Consider the following 16,043-nt stretch of genomic DNA (forward strand, 5'->3'; position numbering starts at 1 on the left):
TGATCATCATTTTGACCTTTCTTCTCCACATTCAATACTCAAAGAATATATGTCTGAAGGGCCTAGATTTGTTAAAAGCTGTCTCTAATTCTAAGTGGGGAGGGGAAAACCCTCATCCAACTATACAGTGAGTTAAAGCTTTAAGTCACATCGGCAATATTTCAGCCATATCGTGACGAGAAATTTCACCTATTAATGCATATGTTTTAACTAAATTAAAACCTGAGATCGATGGACAGTAAAATTACTAGAATATCACAGATTATTAATTAAAACTAGCATACAACTATAAAAGATATCACTATATATAACGGTACAAGATAAAAAAAAAGGGCTATAGATCGCCAGCAGCTGAAGGTAGATCAGCATTCTAGGGTCCATGGGGACTTACAGTACTTTTGCTACCTGCATGGACCCCAGCCGGATTTACATCATCCCTTCCGCTGTCCAACTATACAGAGTTCTTATCCGTTCTAAACTTGATTAAGGCTCCACCATCTAACGATGGGGCTTGTAGAAGCAATTTTAAATTATTAGTTACCGTTCATCACCAAGGCCTGAAGCTTTGTCTTTGGAGCCTTCCGAACTTAAGCTTTTCACAGTTTATGTCGCATTAAATTATCGTTGCAGTATATCTCTAAATTAGGTTCTACTAAATAAAAATCCAGTATATGACTACACTTTTAATCTTCTTTACAAAATTCTCTATAATAACAAGACATCTCTTATTCCATCACTTGGAAAAAGAATACAATCTGATGTTTCTGCTGTGCAAATTAATCTCCAAACATAGCCCCCACTCGGCTTTTCACTTCTCCACCATGGCAGTTAGTGAAGACAGAAGTGGGCCTTACATTAACTAAACTCAAGAAATCCGACACAAAATCAACTAATCTATCAACAGCAATATCATGAATTACAAAGCACGTATGATACTTACAAATCTATATTTACAGACGGATCAAAGGATGGTGATGCTGTTGCCAGCGCCACCGTCATTGGATTCACAACTATCTGAACCAAATTACATATAAGTGTTCTATTTTCACAGCAGAAGCAAGTGCTATTTTAACAGCACGAAAGTATATCAACAGCCAAACAAAACATAAAGAGTTCATCTTTTGTTCAGATTCTCTTTCTTGCCTTCAGGCTACTAAAAACATGTCTTCCACACATCCCCTTTCAATAGAAATTATTGATTTGTTTAATGATCTTGCTACTGGCCAAGACGACATCGTTTTCTATTGGTTACGCAGCCATGTTGGAATCACTGGGCCAACGCTTCAGCAAAAGCAGCACTCAAATTTGTGACCCCACTTCTTATCCCATACAGCGATATCAAACCTGTAATTTGATGTTACATCCGAGATCTGATGCAAAACAAGTTGGACACCCAAGTAGGTATCAATAAATTACACGAAATAAAACCAACTATTGGCTACACCTACTTGGGCTTTCAGTCCAGATTTGAAGAGGTCATTATGCAACGATGTCGTATTGGCCATAGCAGTTATACAAATGGATATATATTCAAAGGTGAGGATCCTCCATTCTGTATCCCTTGTGATGAAAGAATCACGGTCAAGCATGTCTTGCTTTGCACTTTTCCATCACAAGGGTTAAGTATTTCAAAATTACACCCCAAAAAGATCTTTAAGTCAAATCAGTGCTAATTTAATCATCGTTTTTTTTTAAAGAAAGAGAATTAATAGACACATTTTGATTATAATATATAATGTTAGTAAGTTTTAATTTGGAAGAATGAATTCATAACTGAGATTGTTAGTGGTTGTATCTTCACAGGGGGTTTGAAGTATCGTAAAACAATTGTTCCCCTGAGAGGGTACGTAAGGCATTCAAAGTATTTTTAATTTTCTCTTTGATTTTAATCGTAGTATTTTTGTTGATTTTTAACTGTTTTGCTAATTTTTCTGACCATGGCCATTGACCAGGGGGATTGTCTAAATCCTGCTGGGGTACCGTGTAGGTAGCAGAAGTCCCAATGGCCCCTGGTATGGTTCCTGGTGATCTATAACTCATTTTTATAATGTATTATGACATATAGTATTTTCTTTTTATGTTTGTATGCTAGTTTTAACGAATAATCTGTGATATTCTAGTTATTTTACTGTTTATCGATTTGTATTTGGTCTAAATATATGTGATAATATTATATAATAACTCGTCACGATATGGCTGAAATATTGTCGAAGTGACGTTTAAAATAAACTCACTCACTCACTCCGCAACTGACTGCAGTGGATATAAGTTTCAATCCATTGTCCAAAATATTAAATATGATCAAAACATGAGCTAAGAGCAAAATTAGTCGCATTTGCTACCACAACTGGACATTCTTTTGCTTCTGTCATTAAAACCGTTAAAACAGTTGGACAGTTGGAAACACACACAAGCAAGTTACTGAAATCGAAACTCTCTAACATGAAACAAAGAAAGTTACAACTCACAAATCCACCCAGATAGCATCCACATCAACGTCAACATAAACAACCCCCAAAACTATGAAATCAAATAATGTTCCATAAAGAAAAACCAAACTGAGGGAGTGTCAAAGGCACTCACAGGTCATGTGCAACTCTGCAACAGGTATTGATATGTAAGTATGCCCTCACATGAGCACTTGTGGTCACACTCGTGGTCGTACATGTTGACACATATCCCCAAAATATATATCTTCAACAAACAGACACATTTGATCTGTGACAGTGCAACTGTCATCATTCGTTTTCTTCACCGGATGAAAAAGCGACTGCAGGCTGTCTTATTTTAGTCAGCCTGATTGTCATTCATTGGGGTGTCCATCTAAATACTAATCTTCAAGCAGTTGCAATCCGTCTTACATTGAACATCGCATTTACTCTTTGAGCCCTTGGCACTCGTGAAGAGCAACCTCCTCGTGGTGAGTGCTGGGTAACGCTAATAACTCTTCCCCCGTGTGGAACTGGGGCAGAATGTTTCCACAGCCCCCCATTGCTGGTCGTAAAAGGCGACCGAATTGGGCAACCTGTTTGCCGTGGGTTGCGCCCCTGTGTCGGTGGAGGAAGGGAGTCTGGTGGTTGAGGGCACTGGAACCAGGAACCGGTGTTCCTTTTGCCAAACACACCACCTCGACCCTAACTTCACCTAGACGGGTGGTCGAATGGGCCCGGTTCTATCAATCGGCTGGTCACGCCAAGCCCTGTGCGTAATATTGTAGATGCACAATGCACACTGTAAGACTGTCTTGGTCATGTATTACTTGTATGATATCACAATTTTGGATGGAATAAATTGCCTAGAGCCTTACGCCAAAAAGGCAGTGGCTCATGGGCCAATCTGATGATGTTGACCTCTGTATTCTATATGTCTCCATTTGCTTGTCATGGACTGAACCAGCCTGGCACTACAACTGGTAGACAAATATAGCTATTCAAGTTATATTTGCTGGAGTATAACATCCCTGTATCCCTCGTGTTTTCATGCTGGAAATCCGATGCGCTACAACACTGTCATTGTTGACACTCCATGGTTGGTGGGGAGCAGGTATGCTGAAACACTTTTCTTTCACCATGTCTACCCAACTACCTGGTTCAATTTGCAATGACAAAAAAACAACGTCTTGAAGATGATGATTCCGGGGTCATTCCCAACAAATATGATTCATGGGCCCGATTCCTGGTGATCGAAGCTGCGGGCAAACTACCTTTACAATTAAATCCGTTTGCTATTTCTAAAGCTATTAACGGAGATTGTGGGGAAGTGAAAAATGTCACTCGTCTCCGTAGTGATTCTATTCTTGTGGAGTGATCTCTTGTCGATCAATCAGTTTACCAATGTTGAGGTTGTTGTTTAAGCACACAAGACTCTAAACTCAAGTCGAGGCATTGTTCGTGACAGAGCTCGATGCCTTTCTGACAGGTCCGAACAGGAAATTGTTTCAGAATTGAAAGATAAAGCAGTTACAGCTGTGAAACGTTTCACCAGAAAGGTCGATGGTGTTATCAATCCCAAACACTTATCTCTTCACTTTTGATCGACCAAATATTCCTCGTTCAATTAAAGCTGGTAATGTTAATATCGGAGTGGAGGTGTATGTCCCCAGTCCACTCCGATGTTATACTTGACAAAAATTTGGTCATGGTTCCAAAACCTGTAATGGACAAAAGGTTTGCCAGCGTTGTTGTGGTCAACATGACAGCAATGAATGTAGGGAAGACGTCAAGTGTGCAAACTATAATGGCCAACATAAAGTACGGTCAAAGTCCTGTCCACTAAGGAAAACTGAATCGCAGATATTAAAACTGAAACATCACAACAATATTACATATCTGGAAGCCAAAATGCAAGTAGCTAATCAGTTGCCATCAACTTTAACGTATTTTCCTGCAGTATCTCGTTCTGTTGCCACTTCATCCATAGAATGTCAGACTGAGTTGACATGGGTTCACTCTGTTAAACCAGATCAGATTGTCAGCCCAGTACATCATCTTCAGAATCACAGAATGAATCACAATCTTTACCAATCATTGAAAAACCAGGAAATGTTCACATGACAAAGACAGAAAGAATAAAACTAAACAGACAACATCTTAGGACACCCTCTCCTTCAGAGGTGCCTGTCCATAACTCCTTTGGGCCTTTTGATATGGAGGTAACAAATGTATCTAAATAAGATAAATAAATGGTCGTTGGAAAATGGTTATTAGTTTTCAAAATCGAAAACAAATTGTATACATTTTTGTAGGAAATACAAACCTCAAAAAGACCCTGATCTAGTTTTAGATAGCACTCCAATTAAAGTTGTAAAAGAGGCTAAGTTCCTTGGTATTATTTTTAATCGCCATTTAACCTTTTTACCACACATAAAATATTTGAAAAATAAATGCCTGAAGGCCCTTGACCTACTGAAAGTTGTTTCAAATTCCAAGTGGGGAAGGGGATCAGAAAACCCTACTCCAATTATACAGAGCACTAATTCGCTCTAAACTGGATTATGGCTCCATCATCCATGGTGGAGCCTGCAAAAACAACCTTAAACTTTTGGATACTATCCATCATCAAGGTCTAAGACTATGTCTTGGATCTTTCCGAACTTCTCCTATTCACAGTCTGTACGTTGAAATAAATTATCCTTACAGTATGTCTCTAAATTACGCTCTAATAACTCGAATCTAGCATATGACTGTGTTTTTAACCCCCTATATGAAAATCTATATAATAAAAAATAATCCGTTCTCCCCCCACTTGTAATAAGACTTCAATGTGATATTTCAGCCGCTAAAATTAATCTTGGAAAATATAGCCCCCACGCAGCTTTTGTCTTCTCCACCTTTGCAGTTAATGTCAGATCCACCTCTGGCTTTTTTAACTAAATTAAAGAAATCGGAAACAAACCAACTTTTTTATCAACAAAAATATAATGAATTAAGAAACACATACAATACTTACAAATCTATATTTACAGATGGATCCAGGACTATCTCATCCAGGTTACCCCATAATAGTTTTATTTTCACAGCAGAGGCCAATGCCATTTTAACAGCTTTACAATATATCAGTAAACAGTCAAAATATAAGAAATTTATCATATTTTCCGATTCTCTTTCTTGCCTGCAGGTTATCCATAATATATCATGTCAACATCCAGTTTTAATCAAAATTATTGAATTATTTAATGAACTTGCTACTGGCCAATACGACATCGTCTTTTGTTGGTTGCCCAGTCATGTGGGCATTAATGGCAACACAATGGCTGATGCTGCAGCAAAAGCAGCACTCAACAAATCTGTCACTCCACTTCCTATCCCATACACTGATTATAAACCTGTAATCAGATCTTATATTCGTAATCTGATGCAAAAGAAGTGGGACGCCCAAGTAGGTATCAATAAATTACATGAAATTAAATCAAATATCGGTTGCACCTACTTGGGTTGTCAGTCAAGATTTGAAGAGGTCATTATGCGACGATGTCATATTGGCCATAGTAGATATACTCATGAATATTTATTGAATGGTGAGGATCCTCCATTTTGTGTCCCTTGTGATGAAAGAATCACGGTCAGGCATGTCCTGCTTGACTGTATCGATTTTGCCATCACAAGGGAACAATATTTCAAATCATCTTCTTTAAAGGATCTTTTTACCAGTATTAATTCTCGTTTAATCATAGCTTTTTTAAAGGATATTCAATTGTTTGAAAACTTTTAATTGATATGTTTTGTATAAATACAATGTTTTGAAATTGGTATATTAAATTAACAACTGCGATTGTTAGTGGATGTATCCTCGAAGGGGGTTAAGGTACAGTAAAATTATTGTCCCCATGAGAGGATACGCAAGTTCCACATTCAAAGTAAATTTAGAACTACCACGTTTTTAATCGTAGAATATGTGTCATTTTAATGTGTTAGGCGTACTCTGCCAATAATCGCCAACACTTGAAGGGATGATGTAAATCCTGCTGGGGTCCATGCAGGAAGCAAAAGTACTGTAAGTCCCCATGGTCCCTAGTATGGTGATCTACCTTCAATTGCTGGCGATCTATAGCCCGTTTTTATCTTGTATCGTTATATATAGTGCTTTTCTTTTTAATGATTCCGGACTAGTTTTATATCTTTTTCTGTGATAAGCCTAGTAATTTTACTGTCCTTCGTTGGCAGGTTTTTATATAAGTTCAATTGTATTGATGATGCTTAACTATTGATAGTCACGTCTAAAATTATAACTCACAGTTAATCGTAGCATATGTGTTATTTGAATGTTTGCTAAATTTGTCAATAATCGCCAACAGCTGAAGGGATGATGTAAATCCGGCTTGGGTCCATGCAGGTAGCAAGGGTACTGTACGTCCCCATGGACCCTAGCATGGTGATCTCTGTTCAGCTGCTGGCGATCTATAGCTCGTTTTTATCTTGTATTGTTACGTATGGTGTTATATTTTTATGGCTAACTACTAGTTTTAGATATAATCTGTGAAAAATCTAGTTATTTTACTGTCCTGCGTTGACAGGTTTTTATTTCGTCTAAATATTTGTATTATTAATGTACTTCTCGTCACGATATGGCTGAAAAACTGCCGATGTGACGTTAAATCTTAACTCACTCACTCTTAAACAACGTCGTTTAAAACTTGCATTACAATGTATCTCTAAATTAAAATAAAATTTCGCATCTTCCCTTCTTGGAAGTATTTCAAACTGAGCTGGTTTGGGGTTCAGAACAAACCCTAATACAACAGCAAATATTGATCTTTAATGTCTACACAACCTTGGCAATTAGTCAAACCAGGAGTAGACCTACCACTAAGTTTTAAAACTGTGCTACAAACCAGCTGCAGTTAATCGTCCTGCAATGAGAGCTAAATAGATCCTCACCGGTCGATCTTCACTGATGGATCTGAGGATGGTTGCAATGTTGTCAGTGCCACTGTGATTTGATCAAAAACTATTTCTTCCAGATTACCAGAAAATAGTTCGATATTTATTACCGAAGGCAAGTTTGTTCAAACAGTGTCGGAATATATTCAGAAACAAAATACATGCAAACACTTCATCATTTCCTCTGATTCCTTATCATAACTACATGCACTTCAGAATGTCAACTCGATTCATACACTACTTTTTGGATATTTTAGAATTACACAATATTCTTGCCACTGGCACCTACATCGTCCTTTGTTGGTGACTTAGTCATGTTGGTATTGCTGGTAACCCATGGCCACCAGCTGATGCTTCAACTGAATCGGCTCTTTATAAATCAGTCTGTCATCATGTTCGCTGTTTGAGGCAGAGAAAACGGGACACCCAAGAAGATACAACTAAACTTAAAGATAAACCAAAATTAGGTTACACCTACAAGGGTTGGTTGCCTGTCATAACATGACAAATTTGTGTTGCGAGTCGCATTGGCCAAGTCGTTATCCCCATGAATAGTTATTGAAGGGTGAGTATCCTCCGTTCTGTGTCTCTTGTGATGAGAGCATCACAGTGACGCATATTTTGCTTGCCTGTTTTGATTCTTCTTTCACAAAGGATAATTACTATCATTCAACCTTCTTAAAAGAAATATACTTATTTGAAAATGTTTGAATGCTTAAATTGTGTTTTAGATTAATGTGATATTATCAGCAACTGAGATTTGTGATGGCGGTGCAACGCAGGGTGTTAAAGGAGTGTAAAAGTATTGTCCCCCTGACAGAGGCACGTGAGCCAATCCAAATGGAAGTATTTAACATCGAATAGTGTTTTCATTCCTTGATTACAGTTTGTTTTAAAAGGATTCATTAGCATTCCAAATAAACACTGGTGACAAAAGTGATGGCATACATCCTTCTGGGGAATCATACAGTAGGTATAATCAATAAGTTAGGTGGTCTAGGCTTGGTTGCTGGTGGCCTAAAAGCCTGGTTTTAATTTCTACTAAATAATCTACTGAAAATGATATGTTTTACTATTGATCTGGGTGAGGTTGTACATAACAACCTTAGCGCCACTACTGTCGTAAGTCTGTGTTAAAGTATGAGAGTTTTGAGCCCCTTAGCTCTACGATCGCTTTCTACAACGGCACCCGGGTTTGTATTATACAGAAACCTTGATGCGTAACTCACTGTTTTACTGTCCTTTATTGGCAGGGAGTTTAAACCTGCAATTAGATTTTAGAAATGGGACAGTACGTATTAATAAAAGACATTAAAATAAACAAGAAAAGGCGACAACCACTTGGGTTTCAGTCCAGATTTGAAGAGGTTATTTGTCATTTTAAGTTCTCGTTTAATTATTTAAAAAAAAAAGTAAATTGAGTTAATTGATAACTTTTGATAGAAATATGTATTGTAAAAAGTAAATGATTTTTAACTTGGTGGAATGACTTATTGACAGAGATTGTCAGTGGCTTTACCGAAATGGGTACGCAAGTCCTATATCATTCATTTTAACCGGAAAGTGATTGTCGGTTTTAACTGTTTGGTTTCTCTATCTGGCAATCGCCAGTAGCGAGAGGGGTTGTGTAAATCCTCTTGGTGTATCAAGTAGGTCATGTTTAACTCCAACTCTTTAACCTATTCACTTTGGGAGCAGGTATTTAATAAATAATTAGCTCGTTCTTGTCACGATATGGCTGAAACATTGACAATGTGATGTTGAATCTTAACTCACACTGACACACTCCATCAATATTTTCATTAAAAGAAATTAAATTGATACTTTGTATGTACATATTTGCTTCTTATAAATTGGTTGTGTAGAATTTTTTCTTGAGATTGTTTGTGGCTGTATCAGCGGGGAATGAAGTACCATAAATAGTATGTCCCCCTGAGAGGGTATCGTAAGACCACGCCATTCACAATTTGTTATTCCTGTAGTTTTAATCATAGTATATTTATTCATTTGAATTGATGGTTGAACAGCTGAACGGAAGGTGTAAACCCTGCTGTATTGTAACTCCCCACGGTTTCTAGTATGGTGACCTAAATGTGGCTGCTGGTGATCTCTGGCCCGCTTTGATATTGTGTTGTTGAATTATACATGCTCTGAAACTAGTTTTAATTTATGTCTAAATATATTTCTAGTTGATATTTAACTTTCGCTAGTATATGGCTTAAATATTGCCGTTGTGACATTAAGTTTGAACTCACTCACTCTTATTTCCAAACCGTCTCAGTATAGGGAATATATAGATAACCCCACCTTCACACAAACTCACTCATTCATACACTAAACGTATGTGTATGATGCATGCAATTGCTGCATTAAACTGTACTACTTACATCATCCATAACACCATAATATGAAGCCAGTAAGCTGCTGTCGCACGCTCCAATTACCATAGGTTCGTTTGATGTTTTTATACTCCCTGTAAAAACAACGTCAGTAAAAATCACAGGAAAATAACATATAGAAACAAAATTAAATGCCGTGTTTGAAAATCCAAGATATTCAACGAGATCACATACGAAAAGGCGATATGTTGGTAACTTGAATTGTCTGATCCAAAATTATAACTTGATCTGTATTTTCCTACACTTTAAAAACACCCAACCCAGTTCACTCTTATCCCATTACTATTCGTCAAATTAATTGCCAGGAAACCTGTCACAGATTAGTTGGTGCCGTCATAACTTTATACCTTCTAATGTTAACTGATTTGGATTGCCGTAAAGAAGTGTATTTGCAAACACATTCCGTGATACTGGTTTACAAATCGTATTAAATCCTTATCCATCCATATCATTCAACACGACAGTGAGTGTCTAACATGAAGATTATGTGTGTGTGTGTGTGTGTGTGTGTGTGTGTTTTTGTGTGTGTGTGTGTGTGTATATATGTGTGTATATATGTGTGTATATATATATATATATTGATAAGGAACTGAAAGAGATCTATATAAATACAATCAATATACATTGTACAATACTGTAACTAATGTGTACTAATAATACATGAGAGATAAACTTTCTACATAACTATCAATGTGAGATCTTACCAGTAAGTGGTCTTTGCTCCAAAAGGTCGTTCACTTGACAATGTAGTTGTTTATTATCATACACCATCTGAACGCTGTTCCACTTAGATGACTGTAAGGGAAATGTAATGTTAAGTATATGATGTTGTTTATGAACGACCAGTTTGCCCTGCTTGATATTAACATTAATGCTTCCTTTTCTATCATAAATGTGGCCGAAAGAGGTTCACAAAATAGACACATAAGAAACGAAATTGCCGAAGCCATAGATGATTCCAGCAAATAACATACTAAAGTACCTTTACCAATCGGACGTTCCGCCCTCATCACGGTGGAATTTTAATATTTCTTTCAAGTTCTCTTTACTGACAAATTAACATGTCACATTTTCGAGAATGCTCCTGACCCGATCAAGTTGTTCTCGGAACAACTGAATGACATTGGTGATGAAACGATACCAAAGTCCTCTGCATACCCACACATACGAAAACCATGGTTTGATAATACATGCAAACAAGCTAGAAAGATAAGGAAAAAGGCGGACAGTTTGAATCATGTTAAAATAACAAATGCTAAAGCACGACGTACTTTTAAACAAAATAGACGTGTGTCATGGAGAAAGAATGTCTCAAGGATCGATTCCCGAAAACCTATTGATTGTCCAATGTGTGGAATATGATTCAAATGATTAAAGAAACAGTTTCCAAATTTAGCGTTCACCACCTCAACGATGGTGATGGTACACTTACAAATAAAACTGATATCGCAAATATGTGAGTGTTTCACTCGCTAAACATTCTTCATAAAAGAATTATGTTCTAAAATTGTAGAAATACCTGAAACAAGAGGAAAAGAAAATTATTAATTTTACCACAGATAATGGTGAAGATTATAATGACGTGTTTTCACTCCATACTGCCAAGTTCATGATTGATACTGCGACAGGAGATGACAATATACACTTTCAGCTCCTGAAGCATTTGCCTCAGTCATGACTTGAGATATTTTTTATCAGATTTGGACTTCGGGAAATTTTCCTCCATCATGTCATAGTGCCATTGTAATCCCCATACCTAAACCTGGATTATAGACCAATTTAATGAACTAGCTGTGTTTGTAAAACTATGGAACGGATTGTAAAAAATCAATAAATATGGTACCTTGAAACCAACAACCTGATTACAAATATTCAATGTGGTTTCTGTAAAAGCAGAAGTACTATTGATCATTTTGTACGTTTAGAATCGTACGTCAAAAATGCCATTGTCAACAAACAACACGCTGTATACATTTTTTTTTAAAAAGCATATGGCGTGGAGATTTACACGATTTTGGATTGAGAGGTCGTTCGCCTCAGTTTTGTTTCCAAATTTTTAACAGGCAGACAGTTTCAAGTTCGTGTTAGTCATACCCTGTCTGACCATTATAATCAGGATCAAGGTGTCCCACAAGGCAGTATCTTGTCTGTCACATTATTCAGCATTACAATTAATAGCTTATCAAAAGTTTTTAAATGATTCAGTTGATGGATCACTTTTTGTGGATGATTTTAATATTTCCTGTCGTGGCATAGAATCGAAAGGCAACTGCAGCTATGTTTAAATAAAATCCATAAATGGTCTTTGGAAAACGGATTTAAATTCTCAAAATCTGAAACAAACTGCATTCATTTTTGTAGAAAATATAAACCGCATAAAGATCCGGAACTTATTTTAGATAACACTCTTATTACAGTTGTAAAAGAAGCTAAGCTCCTGGGTATAATTTTCGATCACCATTTGACTTTTGAGCCTACATTAAATATTTGAAGAATAAATGCCTGAAGGCCCTTGACTTACTGAAAGTTGTCTCAAATTCTAAGTCGGGTTGAGATCAGAAAACCCTGCTTCAACTATACAGAGCACTTATCCGCTACATATTAGATTATGGCTCCATCATTTATGGTGGAGCTTCTAAAAAAACAAATTAAAAATTCTAGACCCTATTCACCAACAAGGCCTGAGGCTTTGCCTTGGAACCTTCCGATACAAAGTCTAAATATGGAGGCTGATGAGCCATCCCTTCAACAACGTCGCATTAAATTATCTTTGCAATATGTATCTAAATTATGTTCTCCGAAATCCAATCCAGCTTATGACTGTGTTTTTAATCCTCTATACGAAAATCTCTACCAAACAAAATCATGTCTTGTTCCATCTCTTGGAATAAGAATACAATCTCATATTTCTGCTGCGCAAATAAAGCTTGGAAACATTGACCCCACTCAGCGTTTCTCTTCTCCACCATGGCATTTAGTAAAGCCAGAGGTGGACCTAACATTAACTAAACTAAAGACATCTGACACAAATTTACTAGTTTTTAACAATAATATCATGAATTACGAAGCACATATGATACTTTCAAATCTATATTTACAGATGGATCCAAAGATGGTAACGCTGTTGCCAGTGCCACTGTCATTGGATCCAGGACTATCTCATCCCGATTTCCAAATAACTGTTCCATTTTTACAGCGGAAGCAAAAGCTATTTTAACAGCACTTAAATACATCAACTGCCAATCTAAACATAAACAGTTCATAATGTTTTCAGATTCTCTTTCTTGACTCCAGGCAATCAAAAACATGTCATTCACGCATCCATTTATAATTGAAATTAATGAATTGTTTAATGATCTTGCTACTGGCCAATGCGACATCGTTTTCTGTTGGTTACCCAGCCCTGTTGGAATCACTGGGAATACAATGGCTGATGCTGCTGCAAAAGCAGCACTCAACAAATCTGTGAGGCCACTTCTTATCCCATACACCGATATCAAACCTCTCATCAGATGTTACATCCGAGATCTGATTCAAAAGAAGAAGGACACCCAAGTAGGTATAAATAAATTACATGAAATTAAACCAACTATTGGCTTCACCTACTTGGGTTGTCAGTCCAGATTTGATGAGGTCATAATATAACGATGTCGTATTTAGCCATAGCAGGTACACAAATGAATATTTATTGAAAGGTGTAGATCCTTCATTTTGTGTCCCTTGTGATAAGAGAATCAAAGTCAAGCATGTCCTGCTTGACTCTATTAATTTTGCCATCACAATGGATAAATATTTCAACCTCCTCGTGGGGAGTGCTGGGTAACGCTAATAGCTCTTCCCCCGTGTGGAACCGGGGTAGAATATATCCACAGCACCCCATAGCTGGTCGTATGAGGCGACTAAATTGTATGAACTCACAATTTGTGATGGAATTAATTGCCTAGAGTCTTATGCCAGAAGGCGGTGGCTCATGGGCCAATCTGGTGATGCTGACCTCCGAATAATGTATGTCTCCAATTTCTTGTCAAGGGCAGAACCAGTCTGACATTGAATTGGTAGATAAATATAGCTATTCGTGTCTTATTTGCTGGAGTATAACAACCCTGTATCCCTGGTGTTTGCATTCTGGATATCCGGTGCAATGTAACACTGTCCTTGTTGACACTCCATGGTTGGTGGGGAGCAGGGTTGCTGAATAATTTTCTTTCACCGTGGCTTATAATCATCCTGGTTCAAAGCGTAGACATATAGAATTAGGCTCATCTGATGAGACAGTTGAAAATATTGATTCTTTGGCTCGTTTCCTTGTGAGTGAGTGAGTAAGTGGTGCTTTAAGCCGCATCAGCAATATTCCAGCTATTCGCGGCTAGAAAAACAAAATTACCTTCAGACAACATTATTAAAAAATGATGACGAAGGTCACTAAAACTTCAGTCCTTAGTAAACAGTTTAAAACTGACATTCAAATCTAAAATCTACATCTTGTCATACAGTTTAATTTCTTTCAAATATGCTAAAACTAAGTGTTTACACTGCAAAAACCTTTGGAAAGATGATATTTCCAAAGGATATACAAGATTGGAATGATGATATATACAAAAATATACAAGTTTGTATATACGACATATACAAAAATATACAAATTTACAAACTTGTACATATGGTATATCCAAATTTGTTTTCTTTGTATATATTGGTAAAGCGAGATAATTGTTATGTATTTGTGTATAATTAATATATATATATATGCAAATTGTAGTGTTTAAAGTTGAGCACTGTGTTTCTTTGTATATGTTTGTAAAGGAGGATAATTGTTTTGTATGTGCAAAATAGTATCAGCAAGTTACAAAAAACTGATATTGTGGCGTGTAACATTACTGGAATGTGTAAATAGTACTCCACACTGTTAGCGGGAGTACATACTCTCCTTGCAATGATATTGACGGGTAAGCGATTGAGGCGTCTGGTACTTTTCCTGGCGCAGTGCTTTGTATGTGAGTAGGCTTTATGGTCAAATGCACAGAGAGGATAAGCTGTCGGGGGTGATTGGCGGTGACTTCTGTTTTGAAAGTGTTGAAATCAATTTGTGCTGAGCTTGGATTCGTTTGTACGGGGAGGCCGCGATGTGATTTGTAACATGCTCTCGTGACATTGGAGTTGATTAGGTATATAAACATCCATTCCAATGTTGAAGTAACCGGCTTTGAGTGAAGAAGGTACTTTCGGAAGGGCAAATGTAATGTGTTGGAACATTCGACAAGCAGCGATTCGTTCCGGAGACGAGTTACATTCTTGACGTCCCCACAAATGCCTTCGAGAGCTTTTGACCTACAAAAGGGTTGATTTTAAGTGGCACTCCATCAACTCCATCGACCACCAGGAGTGATTCAGTGAGTCAATATTTAGACTTTAATAATATATACACATGCACAAAAGTTAAGCGCCACCATACTCATAGTCTCTTGATTTCAAGTGTGGGAATCAGAAATACGAAATTGATGATAGTTTCCATAGTTTCATGAACCCAAATTTGTCCAGATACCACAAGGAAAGCGTGCTTTGCGTGTTGCTGCAGTTCCCCTACCCTATAAATAGTGAAATTCAAGTTTCAGACATGTGGTTGCATTTTGCTCCTGTGTGAGATTCCCCTTCCAATAGAGGTTGAAAATCAGCCAGGGTGAGGAGAAAGTTAACGAACACTGAAAGATGGCAAGTGATAGGCATGAAAAATGCTGGCATGTCATGCAGGGCCATTGCAAGACAAATGGGTTGTCATCACAGTGTTATCACTCGTTTGATTGTCAAACATGGTCAAACCAATGCTGTCAATGACAGGCATAGGTCTGGTAGGCCAAGAAAGACCTCAAACAGAGAGCATAGACGTCTTTTCAGGATAATCAGACGAAATCCATTTGCAACTTCATCAGATTTAAGACTGCAGTGGATTACCCATCAGAGACTCTCGACAATGATCATAAGGCGTCGCCTCAGATCGGCTGGTTATAACGCCAGAAGACCAGTAAAACGTCTTCAACTGACTGAGAGGCACATGCGGAATCGTCTGATATGGTGTCATGCCCATAGTCGATGGAACTTGGCCAACTGAAGAAGGATCCATTGGTCTGACGAGTGTCAAATGCTGCTACGAACTGTTGATGGTCGAATATGTGTTTGCAGGCAACATAACACTCGTTTTGCACCAAGGAACATCCAGAAGACCTTAGCTTGTGGCGGGGGTCTGTCATGATATGGGGTTGTGTTTCCT

General features: G+C 37.5%; 1 protein-coding gene across 1 annotated transcript in view; it reads right to left on the reverse strand.

Moving 5' to 3' along the window:
* Positions 1-16,043, reverse strand: part of LOC139455020 (serine-rich adhesin for platelets-like) — a 342,468-nt gene that overhangs the window by 35,962 nt on the left and 290,463 nt on the right. The window contains exons 7-8 of the mRNA XM_071236605.1: positions 10,483-10,573; positions 9,767-9,852 (exon numbers count right to left, since the gene is read on the reverse strand). Coding sequence (XP_071092706.1) covers positions 9,767-9,852; positions 10,483-10,573 — 177 coding nt within the window. The remainder of the gene's footprint in view (positions 1-9,766; positions 9,853-10,482; positions 10,574-16,043) is intronic.

This window comes from Haliotis cracherodii, unplaced genomic scaffold (assembly GCF_022045235.1).
Source record: "Haliotis cracherodii isolate W230 unplaced genomic scaffold, xgHalCrac1.p SCAF_11, whole genome shotgun sequence".
Taxonomy (NCBI): domain Eukaryota; kingdom Metazoa; phylum Mollusca; class Gastropoda; order Lepetellida; family Haliotidae; genus Haliotis; species Haliotis cracherodii.